Source organism: Eretmochelys imbricata, chromosome 2 (genome assembly GCF_965152235.1).
Source record: "Eretmochelys imbricata isolate rEreImb1 chromosome 2, rEreImb1.hap1, whole genome shotgun sequence".
Classification (NCBI taxonomy): Eukaryota; Metazoa; Chordata; order Testudines; family Cheloniidae; genus Eretmochelys; species Eretmochelys imbricata.
The window spans coordinates 121596134-121623652 of record NC_135573.1 but is presented as its reverse complement, the minus strand read 5'-3'; the positions used below and the strand labels follow the sequence as shown (position 1 = coordinate 121623652).

Below are 27519 nucleotides of genomic sequence, written 5' to 3'. Positions count from 1 at the left end.
GCTCTGGGGGAGGGATAGCCTTCATGGCACTGCTGCAATGCTGATGAGCAAAGGAGTGCAAGGTTCCAAACAAAACTGGATTTCAGAGTGCTTTTTGGAAACTAGGTTAATATAACTGAAATGTACTGGATATCGCGTTGTCACATAGCCCGGTTTCTTTGCAATGAAGAAGGGCCAGTGCAATGATGGATCCATGAGGAAAGTATTCAGATATTGCAAACGGACCCTTAATCTGTTTTTTTTAAAAAAGTTGCTTTTTAAAATTGTATGTGGGCTTCTCTTTAAAACTCAGGTTCTAATAATGGATGTGAAAAATCAATTTGATAATCAACACACTTTAAGTGCAGCTCATTTAGGAGAAGGCAGACTGGTCATTGTGAAAAGGGTGCAAGTCCTAGAAACACTCTCTACTCAGCTCTAAGGAGGCCTCAGCTGGAGTACTGTGTCCAGTTCTAGGCACCATGCTTCAGGAAAGACAAAATTGGAGAAGAAACAAGAGAGCAACAGAAATGATTAAAGGTCTAGAAAACATTTTCCTACAAGGAAAGATTGAAAATACTGGATGTGTTTAGTCTAGAGTAGAGGGGCAACATAAGTCTTCCAAGTATGTAAAAGGCTGTTACAAAGAGCGTGATAAATTGTTCTCCTTATGCACTGAGGACAGGACAAGAAGTAATGGGCTTAAACTGCAGTAAGGGAGATTTCAGTTAGACATTAGGAAAAACTTCCTAACTGTAAGGGTAATTAAGCACTGGAGCAAATTATCTTGGGAGTTTGTGGAATTTCTGTCATTGGAGGTTTTTTAAGAACAGGTTGGACAAACACCTGTCAGGGAAGTCTAGAGATACTTAGTCCTTCCTCAGTGCAGGGAACTGGACTAGACAGCCAATCGAGGTCCCTTCCAGTCTTTCATTTTTATGATACTGTGGAACATATGGCATGATTTTCAGAGGTGCTAAACACCTCCAATAATAGGGCTAATTTTTTTTTGTAAGGAGGAAAATTTTGAAGATTGGTTTGTACTCAAATGACCCTTCTAGTTTTTTCATTCGCTTTACATAGCAATGACTGTATATCCTATGGTAACAGTGAATAATATTGGATACACAAGCTGCCATCCAGGAACCAACTCTCATTATAATGACTGATTTTTAAAAATCTTTTTTTTTTTTTTTTTTTTTTGAACTCTTTGGTCATTTGGTGATGGGGAGAGGGAGGAGGAAGCTCTTGATCTTTAGGAGAAATGTGAGTGTTCACTGTGCATCCAGTGATCCATTCCTATCCATGTAATGTCATTGAGCTTTTACTGTCTATTAGCCAACCAGGTTTATACTGCTCGAAGAAAGGAAAATCATGAAATCCATGATGGCTGTACCAAGCTCAGGTTTTGAACATTAATAATATTACTCGGTGGCCTCATAGTACAAATAGGCCTGAACCAAAATAGTGTGTCAAAATATCCTGAACTTTGGAAAAGTCTGCTGCTCAGAGCCCATCTCTGTCGTCTGCTTCCTTGTACCCCAAGAGATGAATATCACTTTTTAAATAATGAATGTAGTACTTCACCAGCTTGAGTGTTTTGTGTTGGATTTGTTCATTAACCCTATCTGCTACATGATATGTATAATGCTGCAGTGAAATCAGGGAAAAGCATTTCCTGTCTAGTTAAAAACACCAAGCTGTGTTGACTTTTTTTTAAGTTAGGTTTCGCTGCTAAGACAATTTTTTGAAGTGCACTGAAATCTTCTTCTTGCTCCTTTTTATAGATCATCTCTTTGTTCATAACAATTCCTGGGGAGGTCATTGAGAACTGGCTGGCTTCAGTCTAGTAACTGCTACACTGAAAACAGTAAAGCAGTAAGAACTGTTCTTGTCTACACAGTGGGTTAGTGTGTGGCAGGCTGGTGCACTGTAGATTCATACCCAGACTTGCTGCATACTAATTCACTGGGTTAGATAAGCCCTTACTTCTAGATCCTCTCCCCTCGTTACCTTTTGAGTTCAGTACGCTTTCTTCTGACTTGGTATTTGGTTGCCTTGGAAGGTGGTGAAGTGAGATGTGAGTGATGGTGTGTGGAATTTAGAATTCTGGATCTTGCCTTTCAGTAAGTCAGACTCCCAGTATTTTCAGCTTCTCACTTCAGCACAGTACGTACTGGTATCTGCTCGGCCTGTCTAGCAGATGATTACTGTGGTTCTTTGAAGGCTAGCCAAACTGTTAAGGTTTTACTTTTTGAGTAAATCACAGCAAGACCACCTTTATTGTGTTAGACACCATAATAATAGCACTAGCTCTTACGCCGTGCTCGGTAGATCTCAAAGCATTCTTCAAAAGAGGTCCGTGTTATCGCAGTATAACAGTAGATTTGATAAGAGCTGAACCATCCTGTTTAAAGATATCCCAAAGAAGAGAGAAGAATAAAACCAATTACAATGGAAGTAGGTCAGGATCCTGAGGCTTATCATTGTGTCCTGGACATCATGGAATAGCTTAATTGGAGTGCAAACTTGATCTTTTCCTCTACCCTGCCAGAGGGGAGTGTGTAGTAATTGTGTACTAGCAACTCTTATTTTTCCCTCCCTTTGCAAGATTGAATGTAATTAGGAGGCTGGTGGCAGATGAAGTAGACTTCCTGCATCATGTGACCCAGTTAGACCTACGAGACAATAAACTGTGTGAACTCGATGCAACAGTTTTCAACAACATCGAAGTGCTGCACTGTGAACGGAACCAGCTGGTGACCCTCAAAATCAGTGGATATTTTCTCAAAGCTCTTTATGCCTTTTCAAATGGTAAGGCTGTTTTTAAGGCTATCATGTTGAGGTCTGTCTTTTCGTTATCTGGTTTTCTTACAGCAGAATGAATGCTTATTAAGTGGAATACACATAATTGGCCTTAATCAAGGGGTCTGTTAATATGACCTTTGGATAAATGAGAACCTTATGACCTATATTACGTCAATGGTAATTTTAAGTTTCAAAAATTATGTTCAAATGACACTAAGTGACTGACTTGAAGGACACAGCATCATAGAAATTTAGAATGAAGGCAGAAATTCCAGTCTTAACCCTCCACATTATACAATGTCAGAAGAGTCTTGAAAGTGTTAATTACCCTATATGCTATGTGTGTTGCCTTGCCAAGGCAAGTGAAGGAAGTTGTTTCTCCTTTCTGGAGGTAAGCAGTGTTTGAACAATTGGCCTTTTGGGAGACCTAGTAAAATGGTATGTATTTTTATGAGCAGATCTCCCTACCTGTGTTGTGGTTAAAGTTACAAATCCTATGGTCAGTCAACGTTTTGGTTATGATCAACTGCTTATTTCAGTCAAAAGTCAAAAGCAAGGACTGTTCTGAAACAGAAGCAAGGGACTCTTCACAAGTGGTCCTGCGTGAACCGGCCAACATAATTTATTACTGTCCAATCTCTCTCCTCCTTCCCTGTTCTGTTTTCCTAGCTCGTTTTACTACTTGTAAGTTGTAACTCTGAAGGTAACGTATTGTGTATGTACATCTTCATTTTAGAACACTATGTAGGCTTAATTGTAATTTGTATTACTCACAGTGAGTTTCAGCCTTCATTCTGAATTGAGAATCTTAATATTTGTTGCATAGGTCTTAGTTTTAAAAACCTTATTAAACAAAAAAAAGTGCTTACATTGTTACTAGTGGTACATAATTATGAAATGCCTGCTGGGCTGCTTAAAAAAAGAAAATCCCACAGGAATGCAAATGACTCTGACATTGTCACTGAATCCCAAATTGAAGAATGTGCTTCATATCTGTGGGATCTGGTTGAGCATGGCACATCTAAGAGATGACCCATTGTGTCTGAGAGGAGACCATCTGCTCCTGGTACCCAGTAACAATGACTTTATTAATTAGTGAAAAAGTAACACAGATTTATGCCTGTCTCTGCTGTCTTATTAAATAGAGAGAGAATAAAGGAAATAAAACTAAAGGTTGGAGCTGTGGGTAGGAGGAAGTTGGGAAAATAAAATGTCAGTCACTTGTTTCCTTTTGTAAAATTAAGGAAATACTGTTTTAAATGGTTCATTTTGATTATTTTATTGTCTGCTGCATAGCAAATACACTTCATATGCAATACACTCTGACACAATTAATAAAGCTACTTAATACAGTAAATGACTATTTTGCCTTTCATAAAATTAGTTGTCTTTTTTCTTCTCCCAGAACTTGTTCATCTTGATGTGTATCCAGTTCCAAATCATCTGACATCTATGGATATTTCTAGGTAAGAAGGATGATGTGCCTTCTCTTGCTATTTGTATCATCTACATCAGTCAGTTAAGTTCACGTGAAGTAAGCAAGGCTCACCTGTGTTTTACTGAGCTTAAATACCGAATTATGGAAGGGTTTTGATGTTGCCCAAGAGGTATCAGGAATTTTGAATTTTATTCCCAGTTCTTCAACTGCCCCCTATCTCTGGTCCTATGTACTGGACACTCTGCCTGTTTCTCTTCAATTTTGTGATAAACATACTACTGGAGTTATTTACAGTTACTTTTGTATAAACTTCATTGGTTAAAAGATAGGCTGGATTCGTAACAGGGAGGTTTCTTGAGCACTTCCTCTGTATCGGTTTAGTTCTCTATTAAGCTCAGTATTTAAATCGTGTTCAAGTAGTTCCCTAAACACGGATGACTTATGGTTGTGCTGCTTTTTTGAGTGCTGTGTTCCACACATGGGTACACATGCGCCTGAGTCCAGAGATTTTGACAAGTAGTGTCCGTTAAAATCTACAAGCCCTTACGTGCAGATAAGTAAACGGCCAGTTCCATCCACCAGTGCAGCTCTCAACTCAGTGGTACCGACTCGTCCTCCCAAAGAACACAGCATGACCAGAGATGTACTGTTACCGTCAGTGCTGACCATCAGAACTCCCATCTTCTCTGGCCTACCCCCCTGAGGGACATAGCTACACTGGAAGACTGCTTTGATGTCTCAGGAACAGTCTTTCTTACAACTATCAGGCGGGATTGCCCCAGTACTGACAGCTTCACCATTATAAGAGCAATTTTCAGATTCAGACAAATATGATGAGCCAATCCCTCCTTCATCCCCACAGAGAGAGCTAAGCCTGGACACCTGAGCCAGGATTTATGGTCGCTACTGTTATGAACACGACCTCCCTAGGAACCGGTGGTTCTCTATGCCATGGGGTCCCCCTCAAACAATTGGCCACTCTATTTTGCTCTATTGGGGACCGTGGGATCCCTATACCAGACATCCAGGACACACCCAGGAGTCTTTCCAGTCCCCTCCCCCTTGCTCCAACAACTGGTTCCATCAGTGTATGAGGAGGAGGAGGAGGTTGCACTGGGACAGCAGGTACCAACATTTCCGATGGAAGTCTCCTCTTCCCTGGATGAGATGGTCTCTCCTTCTTGCCCCTCCCCACCAGATGACCATAGGCAATACCAGGACTTACTGTGAAGAGCAGTTGGTGATCTCCAGATATCTCTTGAGGAAGTCCAAGACCCACACCACTGGCTGTTGGACATTCTGCAGCCTCCAGGGTCAATAAGGTGGTTTACCCTGTTAACAGGCCATATTGGAACTGGTGGCGAGATTGGTCTGGCACACCCCAGCATCCTGCCCCCCACATCTAAGAGGGCTGAGAATTGCTCTTTTGTTCCAGCAAAGGGAGCTAAATTCCTGTTCTCCACCCTGCACTCAACTCCCTGATGGTACAGGCAGCTACGAAACCTAATAGGTCTCAATACTTAAAGACCACCCCATCAGACAAGAGCTCCAAGAGACTGGACCTCCTGGGGAAAATGTCTTCTCTGTGGGCTTGCAATTCTTCCAGTTCCAATTACCAGGCTCTCCTAGCCAAGTATGATTTTAATAACTACTCTAGCCTGCCAGCCTATTCAGGACAAACTTTCCTCTGAGGACAGAATCCAATTCCTCTCCTTTCTAGAGGGTGGCAAGCTGGTAGTGAAAATGGCTCTGCGGGATGCAGTTGTTGCAGCATCCAGAAGCTTGGCCACTGGCATTGGTACAAGGAGGGATTTGTGGCTGTAAAGAGATGCAGAATATATCAAAGATCTTCCCTTTGTGCCCAACCTCTTTAACGCAAAGGCTGACTCTCTCTCTACTCATTCAGGGACTTAAGGCCTATTCTCCAGTTCCTGATAAGTCACCAGCCCCAAGGAGAAAGCACTAAAGTTAGACCTATAAACTAAGGTCACCACCTTCTCCTCTTGTGTTTTACTGCCAGCATCCTGCCGAGCCTCCCCACAAGCATCAGAAGACTGAGGCCCTGCTTTCTGGCCCCCTCTACCACCACACCTGTGACCCATTCCTAGCCCACTGCTAGGAGCCACTTTTGACATTTTAGTTGTGCCAACGGACACTGTTAAAGTCTACAGACTCGGGTGCATGGCATGCATGTGTACCCACGTATGGAATACAGATAGGGACCACACATATCGAAGAACCTCCAGTTACAGTAAGTAACCTCCACTTAAGTGCCATTAACTTAATAAACACTGCTTCAGTCACTTGTAAGCTATTGAAAACTTTAAATGGGAGCACAGCAGTAAATGAGCTAGCCTGGGGAAGTGGCCATCAATTTTTAGAAGTGCAAGAACATAAATCAGGGTAATTGGGTATCTAACCTTAGTGTACTTGCATGCGTAAGTATGATTTACTGAAAAGTGCTGTTTGTAATGCTTTGTTCTCCATTTCTTACAAATCATATTAAGGAATATTTGATTTTGCAATGACTTTGAAACTTTTTTATGATTTCATTTTTGTATTCTATAATAAATTGGTATACAGTTAAGCAATGGCGTTTCTTCAGTTTTTTTCTAGAGGAATAGTTTGATTCATTTGGTATTCATGATTATATCTGTAAGGTAATTGATATTTCAGTAAAAGTATGGGCTTGATCACTATTAGCTTTTTTTGGTTAAAGATCATTATTTGAATAAATCCAAAGGGGACACAAGTACACGAATGACAAAGGACTGTTGATTTCTTTGGAGTCAGAAATATTGTTCCCCAATCTTAAAAATTCTGCATGCAGCTATATTAAGTTAGATGCCTAGTTGTGTATCTGAGCATTCAGTTAAGTGCTATATCTGTTTTTCCTTGTAATAGGTGCTTTACAGTTGCAAAGAGGAAAGTATTTGCAGTATTTGTATGCCCAGTTTCACCTTTGTGCATGCTTTCAGTGTAGAGTTTGAAAACTTACCCTCTTCTCCATAATATTTAGTTTATAAAATAATTGGCTGCTTTGTTTCCTCTTTCAACCAAAATCTTACTGTCCTCAGTGTTTTCTCAATGGTGAGAGGATCTACAGTTCCCACTGGGACCTGTGTGTGCAGCAGGCTTTGTGTGTGTGTGTGTGTGTGTGTATACAGATGAGTGTTCGATTGTGTCAGTAGCAGTCTTTAAGGACTACACCTTCGTTTGATCCCTGTGTTCATCCCCATAGAAACCACCTGGAAAGCCTGCCTGAGTGGGTATGTGACAGCAGAAAACTAGAAGTGCTGGATGTTGGCCACAATCAACTACGTGAACTGCCTGCCCGGTGAGTCCTTCGGACCAGGTTACGTCACTTGGGACAGGATAATCAAGTTCAAAAATAATTGCTGATTCAGTGTTTAGTGTGTTCCGTTGACTGACAACCTTGTTTTATCTTTTGATTGATTTTATTTTTACCTCATGGGATTGTCGTCATGCCATAAGCTTCAGCACAGCCTTTCTTCTTTATTTTCATGCAGAGAACAATGTCTTTGAATTCCAGAAAGAAGTTCTAAAGCTGTCTATGCAGCTATTCAGAGAGGAAACCTTATTAAATATTTACAACCATAACTTTGAATGATGCTTTATAGATTCAGAAATTACAACTTAATTCTGTTCCCCTAGAAGCCCCAAATAAGGCTCCATGGTGCAAAGTAGAAACATAGAGCAATCCCTGCCCTTAAGGACATTTCCCACCTATTTGACAAGACTCAGCAAATAGTTGAAACAAAGGGCTGGGACTTTTCTAGGTTTGTACAGTAAGTTGTTGGATAGTCAGCAGTATTCTCAGGTAAAAAGATGGGCCCTGCCCCCCAAGAGTTAGCTTAACAGACAAATATAAATTATAGCGAAGAGAAGAAGGATCTTAATATTTTCATATCTTTTGTAAATAGCACCTTGAGACAACGGGAATTAGCTGACACATGAGTGGAGGTCAGTTTGGAAATCAAAGTGAAAAGTGGGTTTTGAGGAGGAATTAGAGTGAAAACGTGTGGCTCATAGGAAGAGGGTTGTCATACCTGGCATAGGGAGCAGCATGGAAAAAGACATGGTGAGCGTGGGAGAAGACACAGGCAGCAGTCATGTGGTGAGAAGAATGGGTGAAGGGATGAGGGGCATATCCATAAAAGTGAGGATAAGTTCAAACTTCTTATGGAAAAAGAGCCATTGTAACAACTCAAAGGGATGAGACATGGGAAAGGAAGATTTTTGGTGCTGTGTTGATTACATGGCAAAGAAGAGTGTTAGGGAAGCCAGAGAGGAGGTTATTTTAGTCCAGGTGAGAACTCTGGTGTGAACCAAGGACTTTGCATTAGAAATAGAAAGTAAAGGCAGAATTTAGAAATATAGGCTGAAAGAAATGTGAGAAAATGACTTGAGCAACCTAGCAGGCTAACGTACATACTGTTAATTCTCTAGAAATGCTTTGTTCACATCAATTGAAACTGCATTACTCATAAGAAAAATATGTCCAGTTGCCTTTCACTTGTATTTTAGAACAGCAAAAACTATCAAGGCATACATAGGGCATCTCTGGAGATGAATGATTGGCTGAAACTAATGGCTCCAAGGTACAATCAGCATGCATCTTCTCCCATCTTCCGATTAAATGACAGAACATGTCTTAAACCTCGGTAGCTCTTCCTGATAGCATATGCTTAGGTAACTTAGTGATATTATGCTTATTGATGTGCCCACCCCAAAACATTGGCTCTGAACATCCCTGACCTTCAGGCAAGTTTGGGCCTGGATTCAAGCTTTGATATCCATTCCCAAATGTTTATCATCAGTATCAACAAAATCCTCTGGCACTTAGGTATAAATATGGTCTTCAGAGCATTCCCTTCTGCCCCCTTACTCCATCCCACTCTCAAAGGAAACCTGGTTGATTTGTTTCCATATTGTACAGAAGTGCCAGGACATGCTAAGTGGATGAAGAGCTCACTGTTTGGAGGAAGTTTAATACCATACTTTGATGAATAAAGAGCTAGAGTAGTGATTTGCTGGGAGCCTGGGGGTTGCACCCAGTTTGAATAAGCTGCAGCAGATTGTAGTTGCACTTACCTTTTATAACTGAGATATAGTCCTTCAAGCTGCGGAGATTACAGTCAAGATGGAGCAGAGTTTACAAAGAACTGGAGTCTCAATGTTCCCGCATCTCCCTAACATGCTGGGTTGCTACTCTGAAACTTGGGTAATCAGGTGGCTCAAGGAGCAAGCCAAAAAATTCCACTTTGGTTCTCCCAAAATTGATTATATTTCTTTTCAATTTAGCTTCCACAGAAAACTTTAAGCTTTTGATATTCCGTCCTGATTTGGGACAGAAACTGTTTCCAATTTTTTTTCACATTTGCTACGTTCTGTTTTGTTGGCCAGATTTAGTTACTACATTTTAGCTAAAACATTTTATGTTGACAACATTGACCATGCCTATGAGAAACAAAAAATAGAAGGAAAATTCCATAATTCTTTTTCTCTTATAAGAGGCATTTTTGAACAAAATTGAGAGTTGAAGCAAAACAAAACTACTAAAATAAATGGGTTCAACAATATATTTCAGAGATACTTACCCCTATTGCTGAGTTGTCTTGGCTAGAGAAAGTGGTGACATTGATTTGTATTCATAATTACATAATGCAAGCCATCATTCTCCTGAACTGTTGATACTGGTGCTCACTTGTAGTGTCTGACTGCATCTGTCAAGGAAAAAGCCAGCATACTTAATTGATTACTTTGGCACACTTGCCCAATGACCTACAATGGCACTGCATAATAATAGTTGATGCATTGGGGTGGGAGGGAAGGCAGGATTCTTTGCGAGTTTATGGGTCTCTTGTGAAGAGGGGGAGGAAGGTTTACACTAATGCTGAGTAATATGTGAGTCTTTGCTTGAAAGCAAGGTCAAAAAGGGGCTCAGTCATCTTTTGATTAAACTGTATAGTCACTGGACTACAAGACAGGTGGCAGATGAAGAATAATCTTTTTTTTCTTTTGATTTAGTTTTCCTGTTTAAAATTGAAACTTGATCAGTTTGTGTTATCAGGCTTTTTAGGCCCAATATCTAAATTCCTGTAACCATTTTTGTAGGAACAGTTAGTGGTTTTGACTTACAGTTGACCACAACAAACCTTTTATTCTCACCCCAAGCCCAAAAAGAAGCAGTGAGGGGAACTTTGGGCCATCCGCAGCTTGTAAAAGCTCAAGATAGAAAAGCGGATTAGTTAAATTTCATTCCCTGTAGAACTGGAAAGGAGGCTTTATGTTAGTCTGGTATTAACAAAAAGAAAAATGGAAGCAGGAGGGGCAGCACAGTGGATTATGAGTCAGCACAGTGCTGCTACTGCTACTTTTTCAGGGTGGTTGGTGTTTCTCTCACTTTTTTTAATCCTTCATTATCTGGAGAGATCCCACAGGTGCAGCTTTCTGAAGTCACTGTTGGTAATTACCCACTTCACCAGTGACATCCTCTCTCTAGGAATAGCCTGTGGAGTGATCCGATAACCCTTCCTTGTCCCTTCCCCTCCTCCCCCAAATCTATCAACACTCATCCCTTTTCTGAGAGGTTGGTGGGGTGTGGGAAGACATTGTAAGGTCTCAGGTATTATTAAAACCACTCTTCTGCTAATCAGTTGTTTATAAACCACTTTTTGAAACAAGCTTTGGGTCCCCTATAAAGTAGTAGTTCTCAGTGTGTCCTTATCTAATTTAGAATTACTGATTTTTGACATTTTATTTTTTTTAAAGGTTGTTTTGCACTAACAGTTTGCGTAAGCTGCTGGCAGGACATAACCGATTAGGAAGGCTACCAGAGAGGTTTGAACGAACGCAACTAGAAGTCCTGGATGTGCAACACAACCAGCTCCTGGAGCTCCCATCGAACCTTCTTCTGAAAGCTGACAGGTAAATAAAAAAAATATCTTTTTTGACAAACCTGATTCATTTTATTTCTTAGTTGAAAGGGTAATTTGAGGGTCCCTTAAATTGAAAGCTGTGAGCCTTCTGTTCTAAGAACAGATGTCCTGTCCAACCCACTAAAACAGAAGTAATTTTTTTAATTCTGGTTTTATGCTCTCATGCTTATTTTTTCTGTCACTAAGCTCCCACGGTACCCCTACATTTTGAAATCTAGCTACAAAGTAACATGCATGCCATTTTTTGCTATATGTTCCCAGACCCATTAGCAGCCATTTTTAAATAAACATTTTAACCTAGAGTGTGGAAGCTTCTTTGTGAATCAAAAGCCAAAATTTATTGTTTCTTTTCAGACAAAATAAAACCTGCCACATAAGATTGTCAAAATAACTGACAGTGGTTTCTTCTGGTCCTGCTTCTAAAATTTTCCTGCCTTTCAGTGTTTCACTAATTTAGTTGGTGGCATCACTTGATTTGATTCTCCCCCCCCCACCCTCCCCTTTTATTTCTGTACTGCAGCTTCACATGCCTTGGAGTCTTTGTAATTTTGTTCCTGAATCTAAAGACACACATTTCAAAATGTACTTTAATTTGTATATGGTCTAGTGGCATGAAGAAGTATTTTAAAAACATATTTGTAGCATCTGAGTGAGGCAGGTTCTAGAGGCCTTTGATGGGACTACCTTGCTTAGCTTTTTATATTTCTCGTACCTTCATGCATCAACAATGGTCATAGGCTTACTGGTGACATCAGTGCTGCGTGTGACTTGCCATACAAGACTGTTTAGTTTGTTTTTTAAACTGACAACAGAATGCACAGCTACTGGCTCTCCTTGGGTGGGAAACCGAGCTGTTAATCTCACTGTCATTATTTAGACAAGGCTTATCACCAAAAGATTGGTAGTATGTCAGTCAGATGGATGCCCTTATTTTGTTATAAATCTTTTATGAAGGCAGTGTTATATCTTCTTTTTTAAGGGCTCATTATGTGAGGGTTATAATGCTACACGTTTGGTTGGGGAGGCGGTTTGCATATAAATTCCAAACTTAAGTAATTTGCTGTGGGGAAAACTATCCTTTAGACTAAAATTTGTAATGCCAAAAGGTTAATTTTCATTAGGAAAGGTTTCTTCAGTTCAGGTTGCCCAAGCATAAAACTTCATTCTTCATGGTTTTAAGGAATCTTTCAAATGTGCTTGTGCTGGGAGCGTGAAATGGGGTTTTGATTTTAAAAGTTTGATTATTGCAGTATGCCCTCCATATTCAGCGCTATGTACATGCCAGGTTTGCTCGGCCAGTTTATTCGAATGAGTTGTTTGATATTATGGTTGGAATTTTGCAGCCACCAAACACGCAATTAACAAGTTAGGAAACATAACAATATGGCTACCACAACAACTGTAACTTCTTGCAGTAAATTTAACAGCCTGTATAGTAAAGAAAAATATTGCCTATATTTTGTGTGCAAAAGGACAGATTTATAGTTGCTGATGCAGGGTGACAACTTTGGACTTCCTGTCTTTTGTACATATAAAATCTCAACCATAACATTGCATGAACATAGAGCCTGCTCCTGCAAACATGTTCATAAGTGCACACAAAAATAGACTCATTTTGTTTAAAAAAAAAAAAATCTAATGTCCTGCACCCTCCCCAAACAGGAATATACATTTCTACTCAAGATTTTTTTAAAAGAAAGAAAATCTACTCAGTCAAGCCTGGAGAGCAAAAAAAGAAATAGAAGTTTCAGAAAGCTACTCACATCTCTGAAATGGGGGGTGGGGAGGTAAACCTTTTCTGAATTAGATTTACCATCTGTTTGTGGCAAGATAGAGAAGCTGCAGGTGGAGATTGTACCATAACATGCACATCTTAAAATCAACTGCAAAAACATTAAGTACCATAAAAACATTTGACTGAAATAAAGAATCAGAAGAAAATTCAGCATTTAAAGTAAGATGTAAATGACAGATTCCAAATGTTCTCTTCCCTTGCGTGCTAACATCAACTTTAGGTCCACTCAAGGTTCTGTTTTTTCCCTCTGCTACCTAGACATCCCAATGCATTGTAAAGGAGATCTCCTTTAGATACTAGTGATGTCAAGTATTGTTCCAGGAGATACATTGTCTACTCTAGAATTTTTCTTAACACCTTCACAGCTCCACTGTTGGTTGGATTATTTATGTAGACCTATCCTGGGTGTAAATTGTTACCACGTCATCCAACACAGTGGTTCTCAAACTAGGGGCCCCGCTTGTTCAGGGAAAGCCCCTGGTGGGCCGGGCCGGTTTGTTTACCTGCCGTGTCTGCAGGTTTGGCCGATCGCGGCTCCCGCTGTCTGCGGTTTGCCACTCCAGACCAATGGGGGCTGCAGGAAGAGTGGCCAGCACATCCCTTGGCCCGTGCAGCTTCCCGCAGCCCCCATTGGCCTGGAGCGGCGAACCGCAGCCAGTGGGAGCCGCGATCGGCCGAACCTGCAGACGCGGCAGGTAAACAAACCGGGCTTTCCCTGAACAAGTGTCACCCCTAGTTTGAGAACCACTGATCTAACCCTAATCAGAAAAGGTATAGATGAGGCAATAGTAAAAACGACACTTTGGCTGATCTACTAGTGCAGCAGTGACAGTTGAGAAAAAGGCCAGTGTGGATTAGGCCTCAGACTTGGAGAGTGTGAACGTGGGTCTTGTCTGGAAAATGTCTTTTTACTTCATGTTTTTAAAAACATGAACTGAAAGAATTGTAGTTGAAAAAAATAAGTAACCCTTTATCAAGGGTATCAGCTTAATACGCTGTACAACTGAAGGTGACTTGTTTCAACCAGAGCTGAATGTTTATTACACCAGAGGAAACTTAGCACTTTGTCAAAGCTACAGAATTCCTGTGTGTCTGCCAGTGACTTAAGTTTTCTTTTTTATCTCTGTAACTGTTGTTAATTCATATTTCCTCGCTATTGTATTCTGGTATGTCTGAGGGTTGTGCAATCAAGTTCTTATGTTGATGATGTACTTTTTCGTGTGCTTGTGGTGTGGTTGGTGTGTGTGGGCAGAGCGAAGGAAAAGCAATTAAGTTTGGACTAGGCTTTCATGCTTGACATTCTGGTTCCATCTGATAGTGATATGAGTGGGATATCTGCAGGCACATGGAATGGTTTTTGAATACAGGCACTGGAAAGATGGCAGTGCTTGTATCTAAGTAAATTCCCAGCACTGTGGCCTCAGAGGGCACTGATGGAACATGAAACAAATTTAACGTCCTAGCCGGCAGTGCCAAACCCACCTGGAGGTTTGAGGATGAATTATAATGATTCAGGCTATGTCTACACTGCCACTTACATCAGTAATAGCTTATGTTGCTAAGGGGTGTGAATAAGCCCCCCCACTGAGTGACATAAGTTACACCGACCTAAGCGCCAGTGTGGACAGCGCAATGTTGGTGGGGAGAGCTTCTCCTATAGACATAGCTACCACCTCTCACTGGGGGTGGATTGATTAAGTTGATGGGAAAGCTCTTCCCTGTTGGCTTAGGGTGGCTACTCTAGAGAGCTTATAGTGGCACAGCTGCATGCTGTCTAGTGTAGCCATAGCCTTGGGTAGGCCCAGTAAGTTAAATCAGCATGATGGAAATTTATCTGCGGATGCTCATCAACTTATTTTATATACAACTAGTTTAGAGTTAATGGTTTATGTTATTCCAAACCATCCATTCATTAAGCCCTCTGCTCTGAGAATATTGTCCTTTTATATATGGGTATGTGGTTGAGAATTGCTGGCAGAGTATTCATTTTCATGAATCCTTCAGTGTCCCAAAAACCAGTATCAGTTTGGAATGACAGCTTCTAAAGAGGAATGTTAATGAGCAGTGATGATCTAAGTTATAGATGGGGGGAGGGGGAATGAAAAACGTAGGATCTGATATCCTAACCACAAACATGGAAACTGTAACTATATACACTTGGGTTTAAAAAAAAACAAACAAACCAAACCTGTTATATTAAGGAAAGGAAAGGCGGATAGAACAAATGAGCGTAGATTTGAGGATCCCAATCTTGAGCTGTAGGGAAGGACTGTGCCAGAATTCTGCTTGGCATAGAGGAGCCCAGGCTGTGGAATCCCTGGGCAGTGTAAATTTTAAAATGTCAGAATTTTCCATGGAACAGAAATTCCAGTTTTGACCAGCTCTACTGCCTTAGAATTGCTGCGTGCAAATAGCTTAGCCTCTCTGCTTTAGGGTTTCTGTATAGTTACTTTGTTTGGATTCATGCAGCAATAGACATACCTATGCAAAGCTCGAAGTGTCCCTGTTGCAAATCACAAGAAGTAAAGTAAAATAGCAGGTTATCCCTTTAAGCCAGCAGAACTTGGTCCCCAAGAAAGCACTACTCCTCTCCGCAGCACAAGTCCAATCCCCATGAAACCCCACCCTCTCCTGCAGGCCCTGCAAATGTGTGTGCCTGGCATTGTGTTTTGAAAGTCACCAGAGCAGTTTTGGACCCAGGTGGAGGGCTGAGACCCCTTCCACAAGAAAGCTGTACTGCCAGACCTCTCTTCCAAAGGGATCAAGCTTGAGTAGCTCTACTGATTGCAACTGTAGTAGTGCAGCACAGGAAGTAGGTGGTTGCTCAGTGGTAAGGCCCTAAACCATTTTCAAAACCGACCATTCAGTGAGGGTGGTTGCAGGAATGTTTAGTTCCTCTGTAAATGTTGTTAAATCACTTAGAGCACCTTTCATTTGAGAATTTATTTGATCAGACCTGATAAAATATAGTGGACAAAAGAGAAGACTAAAAGAATGCTGTTGCCAATGTAAGTTATTACAGTAACTTCTCATATATTTTAGCATTAGGTGTGCATTCTTTTGATTTAGTAAAGTAATTTGTTTGGTTCAGTACGCTTATGCTTTGTAATCCATTTTGGAAGAGACAGTGTATTTTTGTTTGCTAAAGGATGAAGTCGAGAGTGGGGCCAGGGGGGAGATTTGTTTAAAAAAAACAAAAAATAAAAAACCTTGCAATTACAATCTTCTTCCATCAAGTCATACAGCTCCTGTGAATAACAAATGAGACTGTTGATTTAAGCTGCGTTTTTCTGCGTTAGTGGACTCCTCTGGAATCTGTGTAAACTAGTTAACCTAGTTTCAGTTCTTCAGAGCTCCTGGAGGTTTCTTGTTTTAATGGAAAGAATTTTTAATCCCTCAGCATTCTGTGTGACTTTTTTGTAGTGTGTAAACCCTTATTTTCTGTGGAGAATGTTCAACAGGTTGCAGCTCTGACTTCTCTTGGAAAGCAGTTTCATTCATTAATAAACCTCAATGTTTGGTGTGAATCCCCATGTAGTTGGATGACTAGAGAAAGATTTATCAGTATTTCATACCTTCCTCATGAAATAAATCAGGCAGTATTGCTTCTTCAGTCAGACACAAATACTTTATATTTTAAATGTGCTCTGTTCCCTTGTTTTATGGGTACTGACCTGCTTTCTTGTCTACCAAATTAACCTGGTTGATCTTCTGTTTCTTGAAAATAACTTTGACTGTTGCAGCTGTCATTTTTCATTAGTTGCTGAAAACCGTACAGTTTAATCTCAAGAGACTGGACACTGTATATTTGCATGCTCACTCCCCTCCCCCTCATTCTTCAGCAAAGTGTGTTCCTGAAGGCAGTCTCCTTGCGAAGGAAATAGTGGGATAAAAGTTCTTCCATTTCTCTTGTAAAATGTATGTGGCATTAAGATATTTTTCCAATAAGAATTATATCTATTTGCAAGATATCCCTGAGACTGCTGTATGTATCAATCTAGCACTAACATGATTTAAACAAATGAGAGTTCCTTGTCTACTGCTCTGTATAGGTATAGCACAGGCAGTGCAACCTTCTCCACACCAGTGTCAATTGTATTTCGTCCCAGGGCTGCAAAAGCTTTTTTGAGGGAGGGAGAAGGACTCAATTTTCCTGCTTATTCAGTGCTTGGCCTCTCATCTAGGACTGCAGAAAGAATTTAAGAAAGCCAACTACTTGGCTATGAGCATTGAGGGGGCCTGGTCTGGGGGTAAGATGTATCCATCCATCAAGAACTAGATACATAGGCAACCAAACAAATATATAATAGTAACCTCTTCTTGTCACTATTAGTATCTGTCAGATTTTAAACAATGATGTAGAAGTGAAAAGTTTCAACTCCTAAGCCACCCAGCCCTTATTGCCAGGTATATCTTTATTAGTTACCTTGCATGTTTGTATAACCAACTTTTCCATCGTAAACAGATGGTTCCATAGTGCATTTCATACTGTACATTAGAAATGCCATCTATGGTCCAGTGAGTACTAGAAAATGCTTTTTTTTATCCATGCCACCTCCAAGTAAACAAAGTCTCTCACTACTTTAAATTTCCATTTACATTATTTAGTTTTATACATGTAAAATCATTTAACTGTCTTCTGACTACTTCCAGCAATTTTCTGCTTCTGAATGTAACATTCTGTAAACCTCTGGTGGTGGGGGGGTTTATAAATGAAGACGGATGAACAATACAGTAACTCTTAACTACATGTACAATCTTGTTTTGCAGCTTGAGAAACTTGAATGCTTCTGCCAACAAACTGGAAACACTTCCTCCGGCCACCCTTTCTGAAGAGACCAACAGCATCTTACAGGAACTTTATTTGACCAATAACCACCTCACAGATAAATGTGTGCCCTTGTTAACAGGCCATCCACACCTGAAGATCCTGCATATGGCTTACAATCGGTTACAGAGCTTTCCTGCGAGGTAAGTAACTTCTTAGTGCTGCTTGTCTCTTTATTAGAAAGCAGTCTTAAGTGGAAAATGCAGAGTATATTTTCATAGCAAGGTTTTGCTCACAAATTGGAGTGTTGCATTTGTTTTTTAACTGCATGTGCGCATTGCCTGTACAATGGTGGGTTTGTCCATTGCCACTTGAATGTGTATAACTACATGCTGTCATGTTGTACACAGGAACGAAGACACTTTGTGTGTTGTTTTGTGCATTTATCTTTAGAGATTGTGTGCTTTTCTCAACTAAGGAAAATCAGTGCACTCTCCTGTCGCAGCCACATTATGGAAATCGGGAAGCTGTTTCCCACATAGTTAACGTAACTTGGTCGCTTTCCACACACATACCAAGGTCTTATCTACATGGCAAAATTGACCACAATAGTTATTCCAGAATAGCACATCATGTGAAGGCTTATTTCGGAATAAGAGTGCCTTTTTCCAGATTAGATTAGTGCATTTTCTAAATGTATTAAGCTAAAACAGAAAAAAACACTCTGATCGTGGAATTAGTGTCTGCATGGAGAGCTATTTGGGATTATCTATTGCACTTAAATTCACAACCTACCTTGATCCAGAATGTCTCTTAAGTGTGGACAAGCCAAGTGTAAGGCTGGGGATGCCACCGATTTCAGAAGGTATATCATATCTGTCCTGATATGACATTTCACACAGCCAGGCTACTGACACTGGTGCCCCATCACACCCTTTCCTTCAAATTCTCTCCCTCCTCCCATCGGTACCAGGGCACTACATGCCACTCCTTCCTAGCACACTGCTTTCAAGGGAGTAACACATGGGAGGGGAAGTGAGAATACGTGTTGCTCTGCAGAGAACAACAGAATGAGGGGAATTTAGCAAGTATTCTGTGAGAGGGAATTGAAGCAGGATGCCAGGGGAAAGGTAAGGAAAGAGCATAGAGTAGGAAAAGAAAAAAACTAATTCTAAAAGAGAAACGAACAAAAAATAGAAATAAACACCAGAAATTTTTAAATTAAGAAATTAACGACAAAATAGAACAAGTGAGACCTTGTGATGTAACCTTGCTGACGTGACATGATAGGAGAGATGGCACACAGTGATCTCTTACAACAGTATGGGCCTACAATTAAAAAAAATCCAAAACACTGCTAAGCTTAAAATTAAAAAATAAGAATACATATTAAAAAAAAATTCCTTAATCTCCCTTCTTTCTTTTCATAGTAAAATGGCCAAGCTTGAGGAATTGGAAGAAATTGATATCAGTGGGAACAAATTGAAAGCCATTCCAACAACCATTATGAACTGTAGACGTATGCATACTGTGATTGCTCACTCCAACTGCATTGAAGTCTTCCCAGAAGTCATGCAACTTGTTGAAATAAAGGTATGGAATGGATGCATTATAAAAAAAAAAAAAAAAAAAATGTTTAAAAAAAAAAAAAACCCACACAAGTTTTGAAAGGGTTCTAGATGCTAGAAATAGCGTGAATAAAATGCCTCAAGAATGAGACCCCCCATCTACACAGTCCATCGTACAGTGTGTTTGTAACAAGGCCGAGTTGTGTCTTTATAAGTTTGTCACAGCACACATGTACTAGTCGTGTATGTGAATCCCAAATCCATTGTGCTGAGTAACTCCTACGGAGATTTTTACGTTCTGTGGAAATATGGACAACTGTTACTGCCTGGTAGGACACCGTGCCAGAGGACATGAGGAATTCACTTTGGAATGGGCTGCTCCACAGGGCAAGAAGAAAGGACCTGCTAACCAAGCACTTTCAGCGTGTCCTATCTTCTCTGCAAAATAAGTATTAACTGTCTTCCTGTAACCAGGCTGTATATGTGATGAGTCTATACTTGTAACCATGACAGCTAACCATGTATGGAAACTAACAATATTTAGAGCCAGCCATATCACTAACTGGTTTAAAAATACCTTTAAAAGCAATAGAGCAGGCAAGACCTAAGGGGTAGTGATAGTATTCCAGAAGAGGAAAGATCTGGCAAATTATTTTGCAATCAACAGTCTCAGTAATATTTCGCAAATTGCAGCTCAAAAGCACATAGCTCTTTAAAAATGTTGTGTTGCTCAAAAATAATACAAACCTGAATTTTCCTTAAGAGATTCTATCTTTGCAGGCATGCAACAACTGAACATGTTCAGGAAACAATTGCTTGCCTCATGTAAACTAAAATTTTGTCTTTTTTCCAGGCCATAACACAGAACTCTAACAGGGTCATATGCTAATTGTCCAAGTAGAAAACATCTAAGGTATAACTAGGGCTGTCAATCACTGTTAACTCAAGCGATTAACTCAAAACAAATTTAATCGTGATTATTTTTTAATTGAATTATCACAGTTTTAATTGCACTGTTAGTTAATAATAGAATGCCAGTTGAAATTTATTATAAATATTTTTGCATATTTTTCTACGTTTTCAAATATATTGATTTCAGTTACAACACAGAATACAAAGTGTACTGTGCTCACTTTATATTGTTTTGATTGCAAATATTTGCACTGTAAAAATAAAGTTTTTCAGTTCACTAATACAAGTACTGTAGTGCAAGCTCTTTATCATGAAAGTGCAACGTTCAAATGTAGGGTTTTTGTTACGTAACTCAAAAACAAAACAATGTAAAACTTACAGCCTACAAGTTCACTCGGTCCTACTTCAGCCAATCAGTAAGACATACAATTTGTTTACGATTATGGGAGATAATGCTGCCTGCTGTTTATTTACAATGTCTCCTGAAAGTGAGAACAGGCATTCACATGGCACTTTTGTAGCCAGCATTGCAAGGTAAATAAGTTTTACATCTGGGGTCTCAAACTCAATTTATCTTAAGGACAGTGCCAGTCCTCAAATCCTCCCAGCGGGCTAATAATGCCACTCATGCCACCCGGAACCAGCTGCCCAAAACTCCGCCTCCCCCAAGCTCCACCCCCCACCTGCCTAAGGCTCTGGGAGGGAGTTTGGGTGCGGGAGGAGGTCTGGGGTAGGGGAATGGGGTGCAGGCTTACCTGGGGGTGCAGCGCTTACCTGGGGCTCCAAGGCGGGATGGGCGGGGGGGCCTCCATGTGCTGCTGCCCCCAGGCATCACCCCCGTAGCTTCCCATTGGCCGCAGGGGCGCTCGGAGCGGGGGCAGGACGTGGAGGCACAGCCCTGCCCTGGGGCCACAGGGCCGGCAGACACATGGAGTGAGCAGGCAGAAGCTGCTTAGCTCCGCTGCGCTGCCGGTGGTGAGTGGGGCCTCGGACCATTGTAAACCGCCCGGGGGATGGGGAGGGGGGAGGGAAAGTGCCCGGGGGTGGCAGGCAGGGCCAAGGGTGAGACCTGGCCCTGAAATTGCTGAAGCCTTGCCAGCCACATTGGGGAGGTTCTTGGGCCGCAGATGGCCGGGAGTTTGAGACCCCATTTTACATTATTTTATATTTGAGTGCAGTTACGTGTTATTAATAAAAAAAAAAAAATTCAATATGTAAGTTGCATTTTCACAATAGAGATTGCACTACAGTACTTGTATTAGCTGAATTGAAAAATATGATTTGTTTTTTACAGTGCAAATATTTGTAATAAAAATAATATAAAGTAAGCACTGTACACTTTTTATTCTGTGTTGTGATTGAAATCAATATATTTGGAAATGTAGAAAACATCCAAAAATATTTAAATAAACAGTATTCTATTAACAGTGCGATTAAAACTGTGATTAATTGTGATTAATTTTTTTAATCATTTGACAGCCCTATATAAAACACACGTGCCATCATAACACAGAGCAGGTTAACTGTATTTATCTTGAGACGTAAACAAGGTGGAGAGCAGGTTACTGTTGTTGGACCAAAATGCTTACTATACTACTCCAGCTGTTTGGAGGGTTTTTTTGGCTTGTGGAATAATATAGTTCTGAGAACAGTCTAAATTTTTCAATAAATCTGGTCACTCGAAACAGTTACTAAGCTGCTGCTTGAGCATGAGCACATCTAAGGATGAGATGCTTAGGCTGGTTTTAGCCAGGATATGTAAAACAAAGTTGTGGATTTGGGATACTCCTCCCTCTTTGGAACAATAGCCAGAGGAAATTGAATGCCATTTAAAATTAATTGATCTTTTAATTAAAGGAAGGGTTGGGGTGGAGAGGGGCAGACTTTCCGTGGGAAACATTTTTGACAAAACCTATACACTTGTGCTTTTTTTTTTTTTTTTTCAAAGAATAATGTAAACATGCTGATGGGAAGCAAATAGCTTTTCTTGTGTTTCCGCTCATAGTCGGCAATAGCAGAAAGCCCTATGGAATAGTCAGTCTTCAAAATTCTTTTGAGGCATCCTCAGAGAAAACAGGTTAAGGATTTGTTTTTCATTTTGTCAGGAGTTGCTTAGGCCTCATATTAAAATAGACAAGAAAGCCATTCTTATCTGAAAATTGTCCTCTCAGTTTCAGAAACGCTTTATTAGAATATACAGCAAAAGATAGGAGGAAATACTGCTCTTGGGCTTTTTCTTTAATGTACAGAAAATACCCAGTTGGTACTTAGCCTGTTTTACCCAGGTGTAAAGAACTTGGTGGTCTCAGTCCAGTTCCAATAAACAGGTGTTCACATAACTACTAACCTAGCTAACACTCTGAGCAGAGAAGCTTTAGACTTGAAAAGCTTGGAGGCCAAAGTGCCCATAACAAATTTTCTGGACCTTAAAAGATGAACCTCAATTCTCATGGGGAGGAACCATCTGTTTGGAGCTTGAACTGCTGCTGATTGCTTTATCTGTTCCTTGGCTGTATAGGAAATTCAATCTTCAGGACTGTCAATAATTCAGCGCCTCTGAAAAGTACCTAACTAAGTACCTAATTAAAGGTATGTCTTCACTACCAATATTAAAGGGCTGCCATAGTTGCAGCACCGATGCTGGGAGAGAGGTCTCCCAGCGCTGTGAAAAGACCACCCCATGAGGGGAGCTCTCCCAGTGCTGGTGCACTGTCTACGCTTCCACTTTACAGCCCTGAAACATGCGTCGCTCAAGGGGGTGTTTTTTCACACCTCTGAGCGAGAAAGTTTCAGCACTGCAAAGTGGCAGTGTAGACCAGGCCGAAATTTATAACTTGTCTGAGGGCATGTTTCGTTTAATCTAATCCCTAAATCTTTTTATATAAAGTCTCATTGTATGAGAGGCACAGTGTGAGCGTCCATATACTAGGATGAATAGTGTGCATATATATACCATGTTATATCAGTAATTGTTTAAGTTATGTTTCAGAGTAACAGCCGTGTTAGTCTGTATTCGCAAAAAGAAAAGGAGTACTTGTGGCACCTTAGAGACTAACCAATTTATTTGAGCATGAGCTTTCGTGAGCTACAGCTCACTTCATCAGATGCATACCGTGGAAACTGCAGCAGACTTTATATATACACAGAGAATATGAAACAATACCTCCTCCCACCCCACTGTCCTGCTGGTAATAGCTTATCTAAAGTAATCGTCAGGTTAGGCCATTTCCAGCACAAATCCAGGTTTTCTCACCCTCCACCCCCCCACACAAATTCACTCTCCTGCTGGTGATAGCCCATCCAAAGTGACAACTCTTTACACAATGTGCATGATAATGAAGTTAGGCCATTTCCTGCACAAATCCAGGTTCTCTCACTCCCTCACCCCCCTCCAAAAACCCACCCCCATACACACACAGACTCACTCTCCTGCTGGTAATAGCTCGTCCAAACTGACCACTCTCCAAGTTTAAATCCAAGTTAAACCAGAACATCTGGGGGGAGGGAGGAAAAAACAAGAGGAAATAGGCTACCTTGCGTAATGACTTAGCCACTCCCAGTCTCTATTTAAGCCTAAATTAATAGTATCCAATTTGCAAATGAATTCCAATTCAGCAGTTTACATACCACACAACAGAACCACTAACCCAGGAACTTATCCTTGCAACAAAGCCCGTTGCCAATTGTGCCCACATCTATTCAGGGGACACCATCACAGGGCCTAACAACATCAGCCACACTATCAGAGGCTCGTTCACCTGCACATCCACCAATGTGATTTATGCCATCATGTGCCAGCAATGCCCCTCTGCCATGTACATTGGTCAAACTGGACAGTCTCTACGTAAAAGAATAAATGGACACAAATCAGATGTCAAGAATTATAACATTCATAAACCAGTCGGAGAACACTTCAATCTCTCTGGTCACGCAATCACAGACATGAAGGTCGCTATCTTAAAACAAAAAAACTTCAAATCCAGACTCCAGCGAGAAACTGCTGAATTGGAATTCATTTGCAAATTGGATACTATTAATTTAGGCTTAAATAGAGACTGGGAGTGGCTAAGTCATTACGCAAGGTAGCCTATTTCCTCTTGTTTTTTCCTCCCCCCCCCCCCCCCCCCCAGATGTTCTGGTTTAACTTGGATTTAAACTTGGAGAGTGGTCAGTTTGGACGAGCTATTACCAGCAGGAGAGTGAGTCTGTGTGTGTATGGGGGTGGGTTTTTGGAGGGGGGTGAGGGAGTGAGAGAACCTAGATTTGTGCAGGAAATGGCCTAACTTCATTATCATGCACATTGTGTAAAGAGTTGTCACTTTGGATGGGCTATCACCAGCAGGAGAGTGAATTTGTGTGGGGGGGTGGAGGGTGAGAAAACCTGGATTTGTGCTGGAAATGGCCTAACCTGACGATTACTTTAGATAAGCTATTACCAGCAGGACAGTGGGGTGGGAGGAGGTACTGTTTCATATTCTCTGTGTATATATAAAGTCTGCTGTAGTTTCCACGGTATGCATCTGATGAAGTGAGCTGTAGCTCACGAAAGCTCATGCTCAAATAAATTGGTTAGTCTCTAAGGTGCCACAAGTACTCCTTTTCTTTTTGTTTAAGCTATAAGAATGAAATAATGGTGGTGGCATTAAAATAACTTTTAAATATATCACGTAACTATATATGGCCTGAGGTAAAAGTAATTGTATTCTGTTTTCATGTTTAATTCTTCATCTTTTTGGGATGGTTAGACACTGAATTTCAAATACTGTATCATGAAACATGTGGGTTTTGTGCTTTGTGATATACCAGTTGCAGAAGAAAGGTAATGTAGATAATGGAAACAATTTTCACTTATGCTTCTGGAATTCTGAATTAAAAATATTCAATGGGGGCATTGAGAGCACAGCAGACACAGGCTCCCTGATCCAGGGCCTGGCCCCAAGTAGCCATTATAGGGAAAGTCTGGCTTTGGCCTTGTAGCCTTGGGCTGGAGGGAGCATTCTCAGTTGCTTTATAGGGATGGTGCATGTGCTGTCTGGTCAGCAACAGGAGCTTTGAGGGGATGGGGCATGCTTAGTGAGGATGGAATCTCTGGAGATTTTAGAAGCTGAAATGAAAATTCTCTACTGAGTATGTGTGAACTATTTTTCAGAGGCTTATAAATTGGCCACAATTAGGTGAATTTGCACAAGAATGGCAAAAGACAGGTAGGTCCCTAACGCACAATTTGATTTCATTTGATTTAAAGGCCTATGTGGACAATCGTAAATTGATTTAAACCTAGTTTATCAATTTTTTTAAGCAAATCATTTTAGAAAGTCGACACACAAGTTTGCATTGATTGAATTAAATCAATTTGAATGACACCTTTAGTTGAACTGGTTGTTGAGTGTAGTGCACAGGAGCTGGGTGGTGTTGGTGGCCTGTGATATACACGTTGTAAGACTAGATGATCTAGCCTTAAGCTCTTACTCTGACAGTGCAAGTTTTGTGTGCAGACCAGCCCTCAGCAGGGTGTCACTTAGCTGATCAAGATCATTATCTCTAGCCCTCAAAGGGTGGAGAATTGCTAAGAGTTTGTCACCTTGAGGACACAGGAAAGTATGTATCTTGATTACCAGAGACTGAGTACAGTGCACTTCATAACACCACCCAAACAAAATGAGTTTTTTCAACTTTTGCTAATTTTTTCTCCTTTAAATTATGGGAATAGGAGTCCTACATATAGCTAGAGAATGGGTGCAGAATGATGTCTCCAGCAAGACCAGTCATGGTGATCCCCAACTCTAGGGTCTGTGTTGCCTGTATGTAACTAATGGGAATTTCCATGTGTTATAAATTTTCTAAAGCATAACATATCCCAGCAGAATTTTTTTTCCTATCCACCTTGAATTTTGTAAGGTTGAAAAACAATTGTTATAAAAAAGGAGTAATTTCCTAGCAACATGGCTCTGCTTTCTGGGTCAAACCAACTGGGATATATGTTGTTGCATACTTAAGCAAATTTCTGCTGTACCAACTCATCCTTTTGACTGGGTCCAGGTTTACCCTGCTGGTTTCACAGTATATATATTCTAGGTTGAGAAGTATCTAACTCTTCTGCTGTAATTACAGGGTCTCTCTCCAGAAATAACTGTTTTGGTTGAATCTCTTTATTATATGGTTGCTGTTGGAACACTTGACGATTGTGAAGTTTTCTCCTTGTCTATCTCTTTTGGTCTTTATAGAGATATTCCAGAGTATTAGTGAAGATCTGTTACAAGTAGTACTTTTTTGAAGAAGAGAATCTTAACTTTTGATAGGTGTTCTCTGTGTTGTTATAGCTCTCCCACACTAACACAGTCACCTTCAGCCACAATTAGGGATACTGTAATGTGCCCATGAGCTGCAGACAAGACGTGACTCTTAGCCCTGGTCTACACAAAGACTTTAGATCGAATTTAGCAGTGTTAAATCAATGTAAACCTGCACCCGTCCACACGATGAAGCCCTTTATTTCGACTTAAAGGGCTCTTAAAATTGATTTCCTTACTCCACCCCTGACAAGTGGATTAGCGCTTAAATCGGCCTTGCCGGGTCGAATTTGGGGTACTGTGGACACAATTCGATGGTATTGGCCTCCAGGAGCTATCCCAGAGTGCTCCATTGTGACTGCTCTGGGCAGCACTCTCAACTCAGATGCACGATTGTTTGCCGTTGCTTTGATGCAGGGAGGGGTGACTGACGACACGGCTTACAGGGTTGGCTTACAGGGAGCTAAAAATCAACAAAGGGGGTGGCTTTACATCAAGGAGTATTTCAGGCAGGACTTCACGGAGGGTTCCAATAAGAAATGGTGCACCTAAGTTATTGTTCTAATTGGAACAAGGAGGTTAGTCTGGCCTCTGATTGATACATGGCTAGATTTACCTCGCTGCACCTTCTCTGTGAGTGACTGCAGTGTGACCTCGAGGAATGAGTCCCCTAGACGGGGTTGCGGGGGGGGGTTTGCAAATGAGTACAAAACAAATCTGGTCTATTTCTTGTTTTGATGCACTCCATCTGTCTTTTACATCTTTGGCTGGCAGCAGACGGTGCAGAAGGACTGCATGGCATCCACATCTCATGGCTGCTCGGCAGAAGATGGTACAATAGGACTGCTATCCATCCTTATCTCTTGCCTGCCCCGCAGAAGAGGATGCAATAGGACTGCTAGCAATCCGTATCACCTGCCTGCTCACCATAAGATGGTTCAATAGGACTGACTGCAGGACTAAAGAGAATGACCTGATCAAGTTACTCCAAATTTAGTC

The 27519-nt window shown here is 40.8% G+C and overlaps 1 protein-coding gene across 1 annotated transcript in view; it reads left to right on the top strand.

Annotated features, from left to right (window-relative positions):
• The window catches only part of PHLPP1 (PH domain and leucine rich repeat protein phosphatase 1), a 224731-nt gene that overhangs the window by 173566 nt on the left and 23646 nt on the right, over positions 1-27519 (top strand). Inside the window, exons 7-12 of the mRNA XM_077810741.1 lie at positions 2591-2793; positions 4193-4253; positions 7467-7562; positions 11021-11176; positions 17753-17953; positions 19181-19343. Coding sequence (XP_077666867.1) covers positions 2591-2793; positions 4193-4253; positions 7467-7562; positions 11021-11176; positions 17753-17953; positions 19181-19343 — 880 coding nt within the window. The remainder of the gene's footprint in view (positions 1-2590; positions 2794-4192; positions 4254-7466; positions 7563-11020; positions 11177-17752; positions 17954-19180; positions 19344-27519) is intronic.